This window comes from Triturus cristatus, chromosome 2_2 (assembly GCF_964204655.1).
Source record: "Triturus cristatus chromosome 2_2, aTriCri1.1, whole genome shotgun sequence".
Taxonomy (NCBI): domain Eukaryota; kingdom Metazoa; phylum Chordata; class Amphibia; order Caudata; family Salamandridae; genus Triturus; species Triturus cristatus.
This window is the reverse complement of record NC_140582.1, coordinates 218,191,429-218,212,292: the sequence shown is the minus strand read 5'-3', so window position 1 is coordinate 218,212,292 and position 20,864 is coordinate 218,191,429. Positions and strand designations below refer to the sequence as shown.

Below are 20,864 nucleotides of genomic sequence, written 5' to 3'. Positions count from 1 at the left end.
GCAACGTGTCATCGGCGTAAGTGGAAATAATAAACTGAAGTCCAGGAAATCGTAAACCCCTTTGCGCATGGTACTCCCTCAAGGCACATGCCAGGGGTTCCGCTACTATGACATATAATAGGGGGGATAGGGGACATCCCTGAGAGTACCACGCTCTAAGTTAAAGGGAGCGGGGATATGGTTATTTACTCGTACTCTGGCAGGCGGAGCATTGTAAAGTAACGCTACTAGGAGTAAGAACATTTTGCTGTTTTTATGTGTGCTGCACAATGCAGCACACATAGAAACCGCAAAAATGATGAGAAACAAAGCATTTCTCCTTGTTGCGCCATATTAAGACCAAGGGGCATATTTACAAGCCCTTATCGCCACAGGAACCTCACTTTTTTCGACATTCCTGTGGCGATAAGGGCTTTGTCTTATTTACAAGGCAGCGTTAAGCCACTTAACGTGGCTTAACACTGCCTCGTAAATAAGGCCCCCTTTCACTCTATGCTTAGCGTGAAAGGGGAGGGCAATGGGTGTTGCTGTGGGCGTTCCACCGCAACACCCATTGATTTTGATGCTGCCCCATATTTACTAGAGTGGTGTAAATATGGGGCAGCGCTAAAACAAAGACCAGGGAAAACCTGGTTTTACCCTGGCAAAACGAGGAGAAATGTTTAATTTCTCCTTGTTTTTGCGTTGTGCAGCACACATCGAAACAGCAAAACGCCAATGATTGTTTATGTGCAGGAAGGTGTCCCCTGCTGCATATCAATAAACATTTAAAAAAATGACGTTTTGCAACTTCTATGTGTGCAGCACACATAGGAGTTACAAAATGCCATTTAAAGATTGTTTATGTGTAGAAAGGGACACCTTCCTGCACATAAACAATCTCCCCCTGCAACGCAGGCACACCCTTGCACTATGGTGCAAGGGTGCCTGCATTGGCGCTAGGCAGCTACATTTAGCGCCAGCCCTGGGGGAAACGCAGGGTTGCACCATATTCTTGTAAATATGATGCAGCCCTGCGTTTCTGAAGTGACCGAGCATGTTGTTAGCCTTCTTGGCTTAACAACACGCTTCGCCACTTTACTAGTAAATATGCCCCAAAGTCTGCAGCTTCATCTGAGGAACTTAGACAGGCTTCTTTAGAGGGCATTGGAATACCCCTTATTTTGCAGTGATGCATGGACAGAGATCGGTTGGCCTCAGTATATGCATAAATGGATAACTCTACCAAGACTGGGCACATCACAGTGTAGCCTTCTTCTTGACACAATAAGCTTTATGTGGTAAATGGTGAAAATGTTAGTGCTTTGTAATTTTGTGATTACGGTGCTAACATTTGAGGGCCAGACTACAGCATCTGTCTGGAGTTAAAAAATATCATAAGAGGAATATCAATATTCAGCCCATGAAGTCCGGCTGTTCCTGCTGATACCAGAAAATGCCTATATTAATAAATCAACAAGAAATTGAAAATGAAATATTAATAGAATTCAGAGAAGTGAAATGTAAAAAGAACTTACTATGCCTCAACTCCTCTTCACTGTTCAGCAGTACAGATTTCTTGGTAAAGAATGCTGCATATAAAAGAGCAAAGAATTGTTGAGAAAATATCAAAGGCATATTTTCTTTGAAAAGGCAATTTAGTATAACATGTGAGCGTTCTTTAGAAGATTCATAATTCCGACGTATGGCAATGCACCAGGCGAGTCAAGTAGAAAGAACTGTTCAGTGCACATCCAAACACCATACCTCTTGGACACAGTTTGGAGAACCACAAAAAATAAAATCAACCCAAGCATGACCACCCAACCTTAGTTTCAGCAGCCTTCTACCTCCTAAAAGTCTCTGTTAGTTGTTCACTGAATATTTGGCAGATTTAGGGTTTCCAACACAGAGTTGTGAAGATGTGACAGCTGAAGGTTCGGTTTATAAACATATGCTTCATTCATTAGGAGCTGGCATTTTGCAACCTTAGCTCACGCTTATATATTTTCCCATGTGTTACCTTGAGCCAGGTGAAATGCAGTGCACTGGTGTCAAGTTAGATCAACATTTTTGGATGATGAGCCAACATTTAGACCAACAAGTGAAGAATCTAATTTTAACATGCATCAGGGAGTGCAGCTATTTCTGCCAATTTACACTGGCATCATTGTGATCTCTTTGTTCCAGTCCATTCTGTGATGTACCTAATCCATTAAAAGGCATCTGTATTCATGCTAAATGTTGCCAAAACTTCTCATTTGAATTGTTTAATAGATATTGCAATGTATATTAAGCATGGGCATTCCCTACAATTTTTAAAACTTTCATTCTTGATTTCTTTTTTAAAACTGTTGCCACAATATTCAATTCATCCATGGTGCTTGTGCCATGAGGGAAGAATGGATCATCCAGCGAAGGGCAGGTTAGGACAGAAGCTATCCCAGAGGCAGGCCCAGAAAACCTACCTTTTAGCCCTACCCCCACATAGATGGGCTGGCCTAGTATGGGGTAAGGAATGGTTGGTCAGCAAGTGCTCTGGACTGCATCCCATCCCAGCAGGAGGTGTATTAGAGAAATATCTGAATCCGATGAAGACCTTAACATCTTTCAGATAGAGAAAATCCTTAGCACTACGAGTGATCCTGGCATCTTCAACACGGTCACCTAGCAAGCTCATTTTGACAACAAAGAGCTTGTGGCCATCTGGAGTTGGTCATTTTTTATCTCTATCTTAATTCTGTCTGCAAGAGGCTAAGGGCGCAGGGTCAGAGTATTCCACCTGGATTGACACAGAGTAGGTACACAGTCACATTGACTGATACACACTGACAAACACATGCAGCACTCTAGATATTGGGCTCCACCCAAACAACCTATAAATCAACAAATATCCTCATGCTACCAACTACTGTCTACAATGCACAGGCTCCTATTCATGATGAAGTCCTCAGAACCTGGGTGAGAAGTTAGCAAACCAAATGATGGTTGGAGGCAGACCATATAATATGCATAATATATCATAACTGTAGGAATGGATTTAAACAGGGGTGTATCCTGAAACCACTAGTTTTTGCAGTTTATATTAAAGTTTCCTTGTAGTTTTGAAAGAGGTTACAATGATGCCACCTAAACTAGATTAGATTACAGTACAGGTACTTTGCTATGCCATGGCATTCTAAATAAAGATCAAACATAACTAGGATTACATTGTGCAGTAAAGATATGCCATGTACTATGGGGTTAATTACTTGATAATGAATGTGGGAAAAGCTTAAGTTATGGCAAAAAGGAGAATGTACACAACATGTATTTATAAAGTCAAACATTCTCCCTTTGGATGCTCAATTACACATACACGACCTCATGCACTCATTCAAACACCTCCTTTTCGTATCATATTTGATAACACCCCAAATCCCACTCAAGTTCAGTGCGACGATTGTGTGAAATTGGTAGGATCTTTAATGTTGTATCCACCAGCAAATAATTACAGTTAAATCATATCATTTAGCAGCACATGCAACAGTTACATTGTGTCAATGCATAATCCCCCTAATACATTTTGTCTAAAACATTGAATGTTGGCACATAATATACAGTACTTTAACATACAATCATCAATTAAAAACAATGTCAAAGCAAATTACAATTACAAATTAAACATTAAAAATGGGAGAACATACAGACAACAGCATGAGTCTTTATAAAAGCTAATCTATTCCAATCATTTTTCTGGATGCCTGATCATCCATATTATCATCTATTGCAAACTGGTGTTTACCAGATTTAGGACTAATCGATACGTCAACGCGTTTCAGTGGTTAAAAAAAGACAGGACCACCTTCTTCAGGACACATGACTCTCTTCCACATACAAGACATAAAATTGGGCATCAGCTGTGTAAGGAATAGACCCAAAATTACAGCAAGAAAACAGAAATTTTATTATATATGCATAATAAATAACCTCCATCCCACTGGCGATCTGTACAATCTAACCAAACCAAGGCATCACGAAATTAAATACAGGGGTCACCATAAAAAATACTTGTGGAACACAAGCATGCTCCCATTTGCAATACAGGCCCACCAATCATCCTTCGTCAAGGCCTGTTGTCAACCATCTCCATCCGTATCACTCAGTCCTCCCCATTCCATTCTGTCATCGACAGACATACATCTGTTAGACCTGCCAGCTGTATGAGTATTGATCTCGGTTTGTTCTTATTTAATAACCAAATCCCACTGAACTCAATAGCTAACCGTCTCATCGAGTTTCACGCCAAGGTATGGAAAAAGGGCCTGAAACAAAAAGGATATAGAGGCACTTTTCTTTTAACCTTATTGGCTCTACTCTTACTCTCAATTTTCAAAATCTATCAGGCTTGTATTATATCATGGCCTACCCTATGAACATATTCAAATCATCCACCTTCTTCACTGTATGAATGGGCCGGGGCACAAACTGCAGCCGAGTGCCGTTAGAATCTGACGAATTCCCAGGTTTATGAATCCTTGTAAATCTGTGAATGTGTCAGAATCCAAGGGTGTTGCTTGGGAACACCCACAGCAACACCCATGGGACCCCCTTTCACACATAGTAATGAGTGAAAGGGGGCCACATGTACAAGGCCATGAAAATCCACACAGGGTGGCTTTGCGTGGCCTTGTAAATATGGCTCAGCATTGTGTGCCACTGAAGTGTCAAAAAAAGTGACACTCCAATGGCGCAGGGGCATTGTAAATATGCCCCTAAATGTGGTAATGTGGTATTGCTGCCTCGGATGACTTTGAATAGTAAGCTGTTTTGAACTACGGAAATTCAGCCAACGAGACATAAATGTAACCAGTAGGATTAAGTAAATTAGTTAGAATACGAGCTCGAGCATATAAAAGGACTATATCAATTTGATAATGCCAATATGTCCCACTTTATTGTATGGCTTAGAGCAGTGATCTTCAAACTTGAAATGCCAGGCCCCATTTGCACAAAATATTTTTGTATCAGGCCTCTCTCAATCTTTGGCAGATGGGGAGGATGGATGGTGATGTGGTGATGAAAGTCACTGGTCCAGCAAAGATACAGGGACAATAGGAATACAGAACTGAACTCTTTTCTTCATCTCATTCCTCTATTATGTTCTGTGACTACTCATAGCACCTCAGTCCCTTGTAGATGGCACTCACGGTCCACTCTCTGGCTATGGCACCATCATGAGTCAATTCAAGCTCTTGACCCACTCCTACAAAGTCCTCCATGACCAAGGACCCACGTACATGAACCACCACCTGAACTTCCACCTACCTCCTAAGAACCTCCGCTCCGCTCATCTCGCTCTCGCACAGATACCACGCATCTGACGCTGCCGCATTGCAGGGCGCTCCTTCTCCCACCTCACCACCAAGTCTTGGAACGTCCATCCCCTCCACCTCTGTACTTTCATCCTCACTCACCCACGTCAGGAAGGGACTCAAGACCTGGCTCTTCGACTGACACCAAAGCATAGCACCTGGATACCCTCTCAGGTGAGAAGTAGCCCTATATAAGTACAGCTTGATTGATTGATGAGAAAGAGTGCACCTCTATTAATACTGCCTACACCACCGCCCAAATTTCACACACTGCACCTCTCTTCCCATCAATGCCCACCTCTCCTGTCACTGTGACCTTTTCCACTTCTGTCATCACTTGGCCCTTTCCTGTTAGTGTTCACTCCTCCCGTCACTGTTCTCCTCTGTCCTGTAACAGGTGCCCCCTTCCATCAGTATCCACCTCTGCAGTCACTGACTACCTCCCCTCTCATTGTGCTCCTCTCTTGTTGCGGCCATTCTCTGTTGCCACTGCTCCTCTTTCTAAAAAGTTAACACTTCTCCCTTCAGTGTCCACCATTCACGTACTTTCCACTCCCTCCATCACTGTCTACCACCTTTATCAGTGCCACCTTCCGTCAGTGTCAATCTTTACCGTCACTCCCGCCCACCCCATAATGGCCCAACTAGTCCATCACTGCCCATGTCCCTTGTCAATATCCTCCTGTCAATGTCTGCCTATTACTACTAGCATCTCCTGTGAAACCTCACGTCACGAGCTCGCCTTCACTTTCCCTCTCCTATCACTTACTATACGCCCCTCCTACGTCTTTCCTGTATTGTCACCACCCACCTCCACATTACAGCCCCTTGCATCTGCCAATATACCACTCTTATTGCTTCACACTACTCCTCTCACCTCCTCCTCCCTGTCATAACCCACTCTCCTGACACTGCTCACTTGTTGGTACCTCTGAAACTTTGGTAGTATGCCGGGGAAGAGGTGGTCCTATTTTTCTTACATTTAATTCATGAAAGGCTAAATACGGAAAGCGATCTGAAGAATTTTAGTCTGACAAACAGAAAAAAATATATGCAATACGCTTTTCAATAGAACACAAGAAATATATGCATTGCCAAACAAAAGAAGCAAGCTAAATATTTGAAGTTGGATCACCAAGAAGAGGGGTGTTTAAAAAAAGGCCAAAACGAATGTTCTTTGCTACTTTTTAATTTCTATAAATCCTACATTTGCAATTAAAAATATATTGTTATGCAAAGGAACCAAACCGTGTAAGGGACTTTAGAAGACACGGTTACCCTCTACTTTTGAGTATTTAGCTTACAACATCTTTCCATACAGTGTTTCGCAAAGTACCTATATCTGAGTACTTTAATTAATATGAATTATGGATAATGGCTAGTGGAAAATTACATTAAAAAATCTCTTCTAGAAAAAGTTCCAATCCTATGGCCTGTACAAGTGTGGTCTTGTGCATCACCATCACCTGATTAATAAATGTAGTAATTGGCAACGCTAAACACTAGTGGTTTTTAAACTCTGAGGTTGGTTCCCAGAGGGGTATTGAGTGAATGTTCGAGTAGGGCCGAGACGCTGGGAAAACACTTAAGGGCATTTTTACCAAAAGGTTATGCAGCGCAGCAAGCCACCTTGCTGCGCTGCGTAATAGGGAAGAAATGCCCCGTATTTACCATAATACAATGCATTCCTGTCTTTTGCTGGTGCAGAATGTGCAGCCTAGAGCCAATGCAGGGACCCTTGCCCTGCGTTGTAGGCAGGATTGTTTTTGTGCAATAAGGTCACCTTCCTGCACAAAAACAATCCCCCTGAGGTATTTTTCTCTTTCCATTCGTGCAGAATGAAGCACACGTAGGAAGATGAAACAAGAATTTTTACTGCAATAGATCTTGCATTTATGATAGCTTGAGCTATTGGCATTGTAAATGACAATGCCTTTTATTTATGTGTTGTTTTTAAAACAGATAAATAAAAGGCATTGTCATTTACAACGCCAATAGCTTAAACTTTTGCAAATGCAAGACGTATTACATTGCGAAAGCGTGCTTTAAAAATAATAAAATAGTGTTAGGAGAGAGAGTGTCCAACAGCAGGCAGGACAAAGCCATTTGAGAAAATAGTGTTCAGAGGCTGTGATTAAAGCCTACCAAGTAACAATACGCTCAGAGGCTGTAATTAAAACCTACCGAGTAACAACACAAGTAACAGGGGGTGTCGCCATGGGAGGTTACAAAATGAGACAAGGTGGTACTAAGGAGGGACTACTAAGCCTTTTGATCAATGAACAGCCACTGTTTATAGTGGACAATGACACAAGCCAATGAAAAATGTGGACGGAGCTTCAAGTCCATACCTGCATACAACATGCTCTGCAGAGCAACGCATGCGCTGCCCAGGCCCGACCTAAAAACGAGGAGGAATAAAGATGTTTCTTCCCGTTACACCTTTCCTGGAAATGCGTAGCAGTTTTACACTTTCCCAGGTCTATCAGTAAGGGTAAATCTGGGAATGCAACAAAATCCATTTGTGTTACAACAGCCAGTCTAGTTACAGAAAGAGAAAATGTGACCATATCACCTCGTTAATGAGCTCACTCAGTTGGTTAATACTAGAAACTAGCCTACATCACGCACATGTAAGAATCCCTACAAATGTGTCCGGCAAACTAAACATCTCAGGCATGTAATGCTGTCTGATAAGCGTGCTGATACATTTACTTGAAATTCAGGTATTTAAAAAATAAACACAGTAAAAACAATTTTTGCGCTAGCCCATGTTTACTGACTTTAGTAAATATAGGTTTATATCAAACTGCAAGGGAATGCCCATGCTCCACCAGTGTAATATAAAGCAAGGCAGCGCTACGTGCAGAATTGATTACTATTTTTTTTTACAAAGCCACACATGACTTTGCAAATTCCAAAATAGATTTTCCATCTGGGCTGCACCAAATAAGTGACGCATTCCCAAAGCAAATTTTTAGTATATTTCGGCCACTGTGTAACCAAATATATTAAAGCTGCAGAATTAGAAAATGAATCTGAAGAGGAAGGTGAACAGCTACACGAGCCTTCATGGTCAGAGAGTTAAGGACCATGACCCCAATATCATGCTGAACTCCTCCGGCACTGATGTCGTTTAGTGGGATATCTTTGTCATTGGGTGGAAGCGGCTTAGTGAGGAACTTGATTTTGTCTACTCAACGAGGCCACATTTACCATTGTCTTCATCCTGGAGATCTGTGTGTTGCTCCTTCTGTATAAAGTTGATTACTTTCAATTAGTAACCAGAATAGAATGGTAGGAGCTGGCCAGCACCCTGAGAATTCTCCCTTTGAAGGTTATGTCTAATGTTGGTGGCCCTGCCAGGGAGCATCCCATGTCTGCCAGTTCCTCTGGTGTGCAGACGTGCCCTGTCGTGCTGGACTGTTGTTTGGCACTGCTCCTTTTTATGTTCCGGTGTATGAGCTTGGTTGTTACAAACAATTATGTGATGATCATCCGGAGAGGGGCCTTGGTTTGGTCCACATGTAGGGAGCTGGGACTACATGTTTTGATGGGGGCACAAGATGCGTGCTTCCACATCTAAGTGCTTGCCCTCCACACAGTTGTGATCATTTACTCTATTTATCTATCTGCCTGAGCTTGAACTTTCAGGGGCAAACGCATGACACTGTAATGCTATTAAGGTGCCTTAGGTAACTAGATAATTTATGGTGTTTTCTTTGGCAATAGCAGAGATGGGAGAAGGACAGTCATTAACGTACAAGGATTTTTAGATCTTGCTTGATAGTGCAACTGTCACCTGACCTTTTAACCTCCACCAATATTATTCTACAGTTCTTTGCTTCCACACAAATACATATCCATTCCTATTATAGCTACTTGTAATTCTTCCCATTACCATACAACATTCCTTTAAAGCCAGACTTACTGGCATTGCCAATGTTTGCCTATGGTCTGGCTTGACAGCGCAGCTGTTGCCAGAAAATTATGTGAGCGGCTTTGGCTCCGCTCACATGTTTGAAGCCAGGAGTACATGTATTGATTGGGCAGAAGTTGTGGGCTTCCAGAAAAAGTGCTTGCCCTCCATGCAGTTGTGACGATTCTGTTTATTTATCCAGCTGCCTCAGCTTGAACTTTCAGGGGCACACACATGACGTCAGAATGCTATAAAAGTGTTTTAAAATAAAATAGATGATTTTTATTGTTTATCTCTGGCAGCACCATAAATGGGAGGAGGGCAGTCATTAACCTACTTGGATTTTGTGATCTGGCTTGACAGTACAACTACCACCGACCTTTTAACCTACACCAATATTATTCTACAGTTCTTTGCTTCCACACAAATACATATCTATTCCTATGCTATTTACCTGTACTGCTTCACATTACCATACAACATTCCTTTAAAATCGGATCTATTGGCATGCTAATGCTTGTTATATGATATCAACCCCCTTTCTTTCAGTTCTAACTAAAAGCAGCTTTTCTTTTCAGCCACAAAGCTGCATTAACCCCTTGCCTCACTGAAGTAGAAAGAACGCACTATCATATGTATATTCTCTGGTTGATAGGGCTTGCTTGCCCCAGGGGAGGTGAGGGGTGGAGCCTGTGAGAGGCATAGGGTAAAAGCAGGCGGTGAGATGGACCGCTAACGGAGTGCTAATAGCATCAGCTGCAGGGCAATAACGGTTGTTAATTATCTCTCTTGTTATGCGCCCTGGCCTGCAGCTCCCGCCACAGGGCGGTTCGGATTAAACATCCATTTTAGATAAAGAACCACAAGGGAGCATATGTCATATTGTTTTAATAGATTCCAGAAGCTTTCAAGCTATATAAGTAGAGTTTAGCCACACAGCAAGCAATATATCCTGCCAGTTATGCAATTGTGAACGTGTTCTTAAAACACAAAAATTCAGTTGAAATTATTGCTTTTAGCAACACTTTTTCAAAATAATTTTTCTTTAACAACATTTATTTTTCCTTATTGTGCTTTTTTCTTACACTCAACTGAATGACCAAGACCAAAACTCAACTTCAAGTTTAGCTGTTCATGCTTCTGTTCAGGACATGATTACACACAGAAGTGTAACTTAACATTACAGAACACACATTTTGTGAATTCTGGACACGTAGGGCCAGATGTATCAAACAGTTTTACCCATTCTGTGTCTATGGGAAAATGTGTTCGTACATCTAGCCCATAAAGCTGGATTATTATAGAATATGAGCTCACGGAAGGGTTTTGTAGTGGGGAACCATTTAAATCCATGGTGGGCTCTATTCGATACTTGAATTTCAGCGTTTATCTCCCTATACTTGATGTAACTGATCAGGGGATCACTAATCTCCCGATGCTCACCAATTCTGTATTATTTAGGTTGAGATCACAAATCCTTGTACCCTCAGTCAGAGTCCAGAGAGCCTTCTCCATTTGTCCCGTACATTACTAAGCAATTTTAATAGGTTTTAATAATGTTCACAATCGTCATTTGTTATGATCGATCATCAGTTGTATGTCAGAATATCGTTGACAAAAATATAGTCTTACATTAATATAGTTTTCTTTTTTTTTTTTTTTTTTGAAAACCTTTATTTCGAAATTCAGGACACAGCTATTCAGCCGACAGCCCGAAGGTTCGGCAGCATTGCAAGTTAGATACAGTGATGTGTCCCCAATACAGTTCAAAGAGTAATGCAAAGGTCCAATTTTAAATAAACACAGAAAAAACACACAACAAACACCAGCAAGGCAGAACATTGAAAGCCCATGACGAAAGCCCCCAGGGGAGGCCGGACCCCACTCATCTACTAAGTATAAGACTGTGTGCGGAGGAAGAAGGGGAACAGCAGAGGCCCAGAACGGTTACTAAAACCAAACTGTGCTGGAAAGTAGGTCAGGGGGAAAGCTGTTCCTCGGGAGGTTCCAGTTCCGGGGCAAGACATATTCCCCCCCTGTATTGGTTCCACCGCCCCCAGATGGCATGCCACTTCCGGGGGCGACCTCTAGAGCAGTAGACCGTCTTCTCCCTAAACATGCTCCAATCCATGTTCTCCTTCCACGCGGTCAGTGTAGGGGGTCCCGAGGAGCCCCATAATCGCGCGATATCCCTTTTAGCTACCATGTTACCCAGAGTCACCCATTGGGTCTGCGCCTCATCGAGGTCAGTGGGCCCCCAGACGTTCAGGAGGCAGCACCGCGCCTCCGGCTGTACCACAATGCCCGTCACCTCCCCCATAACTGCATGGACTCTCCTCCAGAACTCCACAATGACACCACATTCCCAAATGATGTGCAGGAAAGTACCCACCATACCACATCCCCTTCTGCACAGGCCGTCCTCCGAGAATCCCATGTGGACCAGCCTTGGCCCCGTCACATACACCCGGTGCAGTATTTTAAGCTGCACCAGCCTCAGACGCGACGGGATCGCAACCTCCTTAGGCGAAGAAACCGCTGACTGCCAGTCCTCATTATCCAACTCAAGGCCATCCCTGGTCCACTGTTCTCTCAGCCCCAATAGCAAGTCTGCCCGGACGTTTATCAACTTCTTATATATGAGCGAAATCGTGCTCTCGGGCATATGACCATCAAGGACTCGGTCCTCAAGGGGAGAGGACTCCGGCACCTTCTCACCCTCCACGAGGACTGATCGGAGGGCGTGACGCAGCTGGATATACCTAAAATACTCTGAGGGCCCTAGCTCAAACTCAGTCTGCAACTCCTCGAAGGACTTCACCCTCCCCTTATGCAGCACATCTCCCACCTTGGATATACCTATCAGATCCCACTTATCAAAGCCCTTCGTATGCCAGAGTCTTCCCAATCTTTCCGATTCAAACAATGGGTAATATAGTTTTCTTAAGATCAATTGCTAAAATATTATCCTATTGGATGCAGATATTTAATATTGATTCCAATGGGGTGAACAATATGTGGGACTCAATATTTTTGTCAGACAATATTTAGTCCTTAATACTCTGGTACCATGCCCAATCAGCATTAGTTTCAACAACCCAATGTCAAACCATGTAGTCCAAAACTTGGTCACTGCTGCTCACCGAGGCTTACCATCCGAATGTTTATGAATCTCCAATAGGAAAGTTTTTTCAGGTCATCACCATGCCTGGGTCCCTTGACCTAGCAGTAAGAAGTAAATACAAAAATCTATTTCTGCCACAACTCAACTATAGACACTTCTTCAATAAGAAATCTTCGGGTCATGTGCGGATTTCCAACACATCGACACCCTAGGTTTAGTCAGTACCTCTCCTAATTTGTTGATTTACAGCATTCTGAAAGGCCCAGTAGGGAAGCCTGAGGCCAATTTGTAATGTCTGGCAGTAATTCCCATAACAACAATGGCCAGATCTCTTATTCCAAAAAGTGTGACCCATGAGGTTTTACCAATGTGTCCAACCTTGCCACTTTCTTTAGTTGAGCAGCTATATAGTGTAATTAGAATCAGGCACACCTTAACAGAGTCCCCAATCGGTTAGCTGAAGTCGGAGTTTTCCCAAACCTATACTGTCTTGTCATCCGTCCACGTCAGTCCAGATATCAGGGAATTAAACTCCTCGAAGAAAATTTGCATCAAGGTAATCAATATATTTAGAAGAAAGAGAGTGGTTGGAAGAGACACACTATCTTGGTAAGAATCACTCTTCCATCACCGATAATAGTAGACTGCTCCAGAACTGCTCTGAGGGTAAGATGCAATAAAAACTCACCCGGCGCAGTGCAGCAACCAAAGTTGGATGCTGATTTCTCTTTTTTAATGCTAGCCTCAACACAGCATAATTCTTTTGGGTGCAAAGTCCTGTCTACAAGAGTACTGAGTAGATAGGGCTTTGTGTAAAAAACCATGGATGGTTGCATGGAAATGCCCATGTACCACCCTTGATACGCCCACTTGAGGTAAATCAATGCAAAGCAGCAGTGGTGATACTCTGTGTTATTTATGGGATACTTTCCAGCAAAAATAAAGTTTTGCCCTGGAAAGTAAATCAAAGCAAAATCCCAAGTAAACATTTTGCACCGGGTTGCGTCACTTTTGTGACCACATCAGAAATTACTCACCATCAAATTCCTGTCTGTGATTTCCCAGTTCCAGGAATTCAGATGTTTTAAAGCATCGAAGTTAACACTGACATTGAAAGTCTGTACATGCAGGCAAAGCTGTTGGTGCACTACTGCTAAGTACCAGAAGCTCAGACCACCAGGTAACTCACACAGAAGCTTTGTTTCTCCTTTACTTCTGCATCCCTTCAGCTTGTAATCTGTCAATCCACTATGGAGGTTTCTGATGTGTTAGTTAAATCGAAACAATCTCGAGGAACAAGCCGGGTGGGATCTAAAATGGCTATTACCTAAAAACCAAATAGTAGAGTTACACATCTGCCTGTGCAGTATGAATGTAAAGAACAAAAAAGGAAAAAAGAAAACTAATTATTATACAAAACTATTTGTTACATTTGCAGCGGCGGGCTGCACAGGTAAGCGTGGTGACGCAGGGCGCTGTAGGGGAGGAAATCGACAGACGACGAAATAGGTATTATATATTTACTTGATTACACCTATTCCGTCGTCTGTCTACTTCCCCCCCTTCGACCATGCCCCGCCCCACCACGTTTACCTGAGTCGGCCGCGGCTGTACATTTGAACGCGACATAACTGTAGGCCTAATTGAAACAGGTGGCGGTGACATAACTGGAATGTCGCCTTTGTGTTGTGTCAATATTTATTTTTTCAGACATAACTCCTATGTTTACAGAACAGCTGACAATGAAACAATAGGGTAGAACAAAATCTTTACCTCGCCTTAACTTGGGTTGTCTTTCATTTGTTAATGCATCCCCAGGATCTGGACACAAGATGGAAAGATGTTATTTAGTAAGACAACCTTGAAACATATTATTTAGTAACACGACCTTGAAATTTAAGGATACAAACACATGTGGTATTGTGAGATGTCTGTTGTTTATGTCATATTGAAATAGTTTTGAGGTAAGGAAAAATGCTTAGGATTAGGGCCAGTGGAAGGATTTGTGCTGCCCTAAACAAAGTGATATTTTCCCTATTGGTAACACCATAGTGCTCGCCTAGAACTGCCTTGCTGTAGAACGTAGGACTGGCCGTGATTTAAACAAGCATTGGCATAGCCAATAGATCGCCCCTTTGGGACCTAATAAGTGTAGCTAAACAGCAAATACACGCAGAGCTTGCTCTGGTTACTGTTCTGTTTAGAAAATGTACGTTATCAGCAGGAAGAGAGCTCCAAAACATATTATCATTACTAATTTTGTGTACCAATAGATGTTAATGCCACATAACACACACTGTCTTTAAAATGAACTGAATACCAGTGCCTTGGCTTATATTGACATCTGTTATTTACATGACTAAAACAATTGCAAAAATCAGCAGAGCAGTAGGTTTAAAAAAACATAAGATATCTGTGATACTAAAATGTCCGACTTGACCTAGCACATAGCATTAACCTTTAACATTCCATGTCATTCCAGTACTTCCACACACACACATCACCATACATACATTTTAAAATTACACAATATGGGATGTGTTGGGGTCTGATTCCCCAAACAGAGCCCTGCTCTACACACACTAAGCACTGCTGCATCAATACCCAGAGAAGCCTGCCACTGTCCATGCATTCCTCTGCATCTATCACGCTGCATAGAGAAACGAGGCAGTTCCAGACAACGAAAACACATGTGCAGACGCATTTGAAGTAACTGCCTCAATGTGATGCTAAAGACACAGCAGCCATGGGCTGAGCCAACCTGAAGGCCATTCCGCGGGCGACTGGCGGGAAGGGGTTGCCTTAGATGCCACAAGCACTGGAACTTCAATGAGTGGAGTCGAAGAGCTGTGCAGAAGGCCAACCTATCCACCTGAGGGCCTGGACCACCGCTAGAAGCTAGATTGAGTCAGGGTGGGGCTGCAGATGATGACAACCATACGCAGTGAACTTCCCAACAGTGTTGCCTGATCTTTTCACAACTTTAAAGCCCAAAAGCAACCAAATAGTAACCCAAAGTAGCCCAATGATACCACCACATTGACTTGTGTATCTTGACCACAATATTCAACATTTTGTTCTCTGTGATTTCACATTTTTAGCATGGCGATCCTGGGGAAGCAACAAACAACAGTGGAGGAGTTGTACTGTGCCGTGCAGAGCGCGGCGCTCAGCTCTGCTCCTTAAATGTGAAGTTAAAGCAGCGCAGTTTATAAATAAATAAAGGCACGCATAAAATCTTTTTACAATTAAGAACAGATGCTTTGGAGTGGCAAGCAGGAGGTTTTGTTGGAAGGCATGGGGAGATTAAGGTAACTAGCTCTGGATGCAGTGCCATGCACCCACGAGTGGCGAGGAGGCGACAGAAAAATAAAGTAGTACACTAGAAGAAAACACAAGTTAACTAGTGAAAGGATGCATGTAGCAGGGGCGGTCCCTAAGGCGGTAACGAAACAGACGCAAGGCAGGATAAATGAACACTTTTCACCAATGAAAGCAATAGATTTTTTAAAGATAGACCAAGCAACCAATCAAAAAGCGGGTGCGTGTTTAAAGCCCACAGAGGGATTACAGCATGCCTCTCAGCTCAAACTAAAAAGCATAGTAATTCTTAGGTCTCGCCTACAAACAGCTTTAGCTGTCATCATCAAAGACCTATTGTGGCTGAAATCTTAAAATATTCACATGTGGTAGGCTTTCCGTCAGCCCCTTTTAACCTGATTAAGTGGCTTTCTTGTTTCTTTTGCCTGCTTTTTATTCAACGACTTTCCTCTTCTTTACTGTTTTCTGATTATATTACTTATGTCCTTCCACTACTTGCATTTCGGTAATTTTATCTTCTAGCATTCCATCAGAGTGATAGTATTTTCTTGCTTTTTACTTGCTGCTGAGTTTATTTTTTATTTTTAAGCCCACCCTGCCATTGCTCCTCCTCTCTCCTGCTCATGTCGCTCAGTGGCACTGACATTCCTCCCTGCCCCCACCCGCTCCTCCATTGTCCTCCCACCTCTTCTCAACATGTTTGTTTTCTTTCTTTGGAAGACACAGAAGCCACAATTTGCTGCTCCAATGCTCCTTCCCAAATGAGTGCTTTCTCACACATTTTTTTGTACATTTATTGCCCCAAGATAAGCATCCTCCTTCTTGGAATGGTAAATATAAAAATCAAAAGGGTGGGCGCATCACGCCGAATACACATGCATGTGTGGTGATGCTTGTGCGTGTATACAGAAATTTGGGGGTGGGAAAGTGTGGACAACACCTCAGTAGTACTTGGAAATAGTAGAAGGTTGAGTACTGAGTACCAAAATTTACTGGGGGTCATGATTTAATTAGTAACACTGAGCAGATGCCTGTGCGTTATCATTACTTATCATAAAAACAAGCAATGGCAAAGCCAATCTCACTTTCTAAAAGCAAAGAGGACCTATTGGCTTTGCCAATGTTGTTCAGTCTCACACCCCAGTCCTCCATGGGCTTGTTAGTGTACTGAACACATAGGAACCTTATTTGGTGCCAGTTCAAGCTGCACAGCCACGTCGCTGAATGAATCCAATCAATCAAATGCTTACTACATTATTCTTCTTTGAATCCATATTTAACTCGATTTCTTTTACACCTATATGTTCAACTATTTTCAATTCATTATACTCATTCCAATGCGAAGTAATTCACATAAACACTAGAGTTGTGATGGTTTCCAAATGTCACGTCTTTATAAAATTACCCAATGCATTTTGGGAATGATCCCTTCATCAGGGGTATCTAAAATGTAATAATTAGTGACCATTAGCATTGTTGTTACACATCAAAATCAGTGAAAAATAAGTACAAAATAATAACTCAATAAATTGTACTCTAAGTATCTTCTATAAGTAAATTATGCATGATGAGTTTATAATCAACTACTGATAGACCGCAAAAAGCTGTTTACAAAATTAAATTGAAACAGTATTCCCATTGAATAACCTTCAACATTTTTTACTGCTATAAAACGAGACCTATTTCACAGGGCTGAACGCCTCTCGTATTTGCTTTACTTCCTTTTTTCACCAGTATTCATGGGTGCAATCTCACGGTTTATAGACAGCAAACAGAATAAGGTTCCTATGTGTTCTGTTACAATATAGCGCTATTGGGCGGAGCGCGAATCGAGCATGCACGCTTTCACAGTTCTGAAGTAGTCAAGCTTTCTAATAAATTGGGATGATGTTAAAAGTTGTGAATCTCACCTCCCATGTTGTTTATTGCAAGACTTTGCCGTCCATAAACCGTGAGATTGCACCCATAAATGCTGGTGAAAAAAGAAAGTAAAGCAACAATGGGATTAAAAGGATATGTATAAATGATGATTTACACAGGAGTTGGGTTTCCGGTCATGACCCACCATGATGAGCATGTGAACGAAATTGACACTTGGATGAATTTAAAGCTGTTATCACAATCATGAACATTAATTGTGTTATAAAAACAAAAGAATCATGTAGAACCAATAAATGTGTAATGTTGGGATTTGAATGTTGTGCTGATTTATTATTTTAACAAACATTGGGTTCTGCATTTCGAACTGGGGTGTGGTGAGAATAGTGAGTAGAAAGATCTGCCCTGAGGGATTTTGGGACATGTAGTATTTTTTCACAAAAAAAAGTGAGATCGCGGGTGAGCACGGAATCCGAGAGTCCGTTGTTTAGTTCAGTTGTAACTTCTGAGCACTAATACACATAACTAAGCACCTGGGGCAGTCAGGGAATGGAGATAAGTAGGTGTATGAGCTGGAAGCAGTAGATTGTATCATCATGAAGAGGGAGACGAGTGCTTTGGCGCTCCTGAGGATGTCCAAGAGACGAACCATGCAAGAACACGTATGTTTTAAAAGAGCCGGCATCAAACGAGTTTGGGTTGTTATATAATGGGTGTTAACGCACAGATGTCACGGTAAGCATATTTAAGACGCAGTTAGTTTAAGGGATTAAGGGAATGAGGAAGTGCATACAAGAGTCGTTCAGCCCAGTGAAATAGGTCTCGTTTTATAGCAGTAAAAAATGTTGAAGGTTAGTCAATGGGAAAACTGTTTCAATTTAATTTTGTAAAAATCCTTTTGCGGTCTATCAGTAGTTGATTATAAACTCAGCATGCATAATTTACTTATAGAAGATACTTAAAGTACAATTTATTGAGTCATTATTTTGTACTTATTTTTCACTGATTTTGATGTGTAACGACAATGCTAATGGTCACTAATTATTACATTTTAAATACCCCTGATGAAGGGATCATTCCCGAAATGCATTGGGTAATTTTAATAAAGACGTGACATTTGGAAACTATCACAACTCTGTGGTGTTTATGTGAATTACATTGCATTGGAATGAGTATAATGAATTGAAAATAGTTGAACATATAGGTGAAAAAGAAATTGAGTTAAATATGGATTAAAAGAAGAATAAAGTAGTAACCACTTGATTGATTGGATTGATTCAGAGACGCGGCTGTGCAGCTTGAATTGGCACCTAATAAGGTTCCTATGTGTTCTGTTACAAAATAGCACTAATGGGTGGAGTGCGAATCGAGCATGCACGCTTTCACAGTTCTGAAGTAGTCAAGCCTATAATAAATTGGGATGATGTTAAAAGGTGTGCATCTCACCACCCGCGTTGTTTATAGCTTGTTAGTGAACTCACACAGTCAGTGGGTCACACGCTCTTTCATCTTCCTCCCTTCCATAATTCCCTACTGGCAATACTCCTGATGTATTCCTAATCTTAGAAAACCACAAAACAGATTAATCCTAGTGCCCAACTACAGTGATAGCCCACTCTTTCTTAGTCTGCAATTCCATAACATAACATTACATACCATAACATAAATTTGTAAAGTGCACATTCGTCCCTTGGGGCAACTTGCCAATAATTAACAGATATGTATTAGTACCCAACTCCACAGTATTCATTTTATCAACCTCTGAAGGAAGAAAGGCTAGGCGGTCACACCAGGATTCAAATCAGTGACCATAAGGTCAGCTACATATTCCTGGCGTGGATACATTAATCCATTGAACCATCAGTCCCTTGCAAATGAGTCAACAAAGTCCATACCCATTTCACCCCCATGAAATTATGGTCATACACTACAAATAGAGAAAAACAATGTGGTTCAATGACCACTTCTTCATATTCAGGGTTACCACCAACTTCTAGAGTATAAATGGTGAGCATGTTACAGCCAGTTCAACAAGTCAGTATACATAAACAACTAAATAGCAATTATATACGGTGTTAAAAAAACAGTACTGCACCCAAAAATAACCACATAACAATCCAATTTATTGTTTCAGCTTCCAGCCGTACAATAATAAATAAATACAAAAAATAATCATTTTAGCGTTCCATGAAAAAGATGTTAAACCTCCGAGGTGAGCTAAACATTCACACAAATGCACCAACAAAACAAGACCTTGATAATAAAAGGTCAAATATCTGCCTGAGTATTTTACCTGACCAGTTGAATCTCCTCTGACTACAAAGAAGAAGGAAAGATCAGATATGTGCTATACACAAACCTCTAGACAAACCTGGCCCCACCTACCTGAGTCCACTGGCTTCATTATCCTAGCCACATGGGATCTGTGATCAACCAGTGCATCCCAACCCATTCAGGGCCTCATTTATGAGGCCCTATCGGCCCTTTTGCGCTGCCAGAACGTCACTTGTTTGACGTTCCGGTGGCACAAAGTGCCACCGCATATTAATAAGATCACATAAAGCCACTTTACGTGCCTTTTCATGGCCTTATACATATGTGCCCCTTTCACGCAGAAAACTGCCATTCCTGTTTGGCCCAGCCATATGCAAATCAGTCTTGACCCTGTGCCCAATGGGAACAGTCCAGCCCGAACTGCCAGGCCAGGTCCTTCCTGGACTGGGAAACAAGCATCCTAGGACCGGTTTCGGGGTTTCACCCCTCATCAGCCAGGATAGTTTTACTCCAGTGGCATGGAGAGCACGGGACCCACGTCTGGGTATACCCGTCCTACTCAGGGTGACAAATGCAAAAAGAACAGTTGATGGACAGAATGCAGAACAATGTCATACATTCACCCCAGTACAGCCTAAATCCATCCTTTTTTAGTTCACCATGCCATTCCAGCTTGGACCCAGCCATATGCAAATCAGTCTTGACCCTGCGCCCAATGGGAACAGTCCAGCCCAAACTGCCAGACCAGGTCCTCCCTGTACTGGTAACAAGCATCTTAGGACCGGTTACGGGGTTTCACACCTCATCAGCCAGGATAGCTTGACTCCAGTGGCACTGGAGAGCACAGGACCCACGTCTGGGCATACCATCCCACTCGGGGTGACAAATACAAAAAGAACAATTGATGGACAGAATGCAGAACAATGTCATACATTCACTCCAGTACAGAGATCCGGGCCTAAATTCACCGTTTTTTAGCTCAACATGCCACCCCAGTTTAGACCTGGCCATATGC

At 42.1% G+C, this 20,864-nt stretch overlaps 1 protein-coding gene across 1 annotated transcript in view; it reads right to left on the bottom strand.

The window, feature by feature from the left end:
- The window catches only part of LOC146862065 (uncharacterized), a 73,089-nt gene that overhangs the window by 14,061 nt on the left and 38,164 nt on the right, over nt 1-20,864 (bottom strand). The window contains exons 2-3 of the mRNA XM_085643216.1: nt 14,150-14,197; nt 1,518-1,571 (exon numbers count right to left, since the gene is read on the bottom strand). Coding sequence (XP_085499342.1) covers nt 1,518-1,571; nt 14,150-14,197 — 102 coding nt within the window. The remainder of the gene's footprint in view (nt 1-1,517; nt 1,572-14,149; nt 14,198-20,864) is intronic.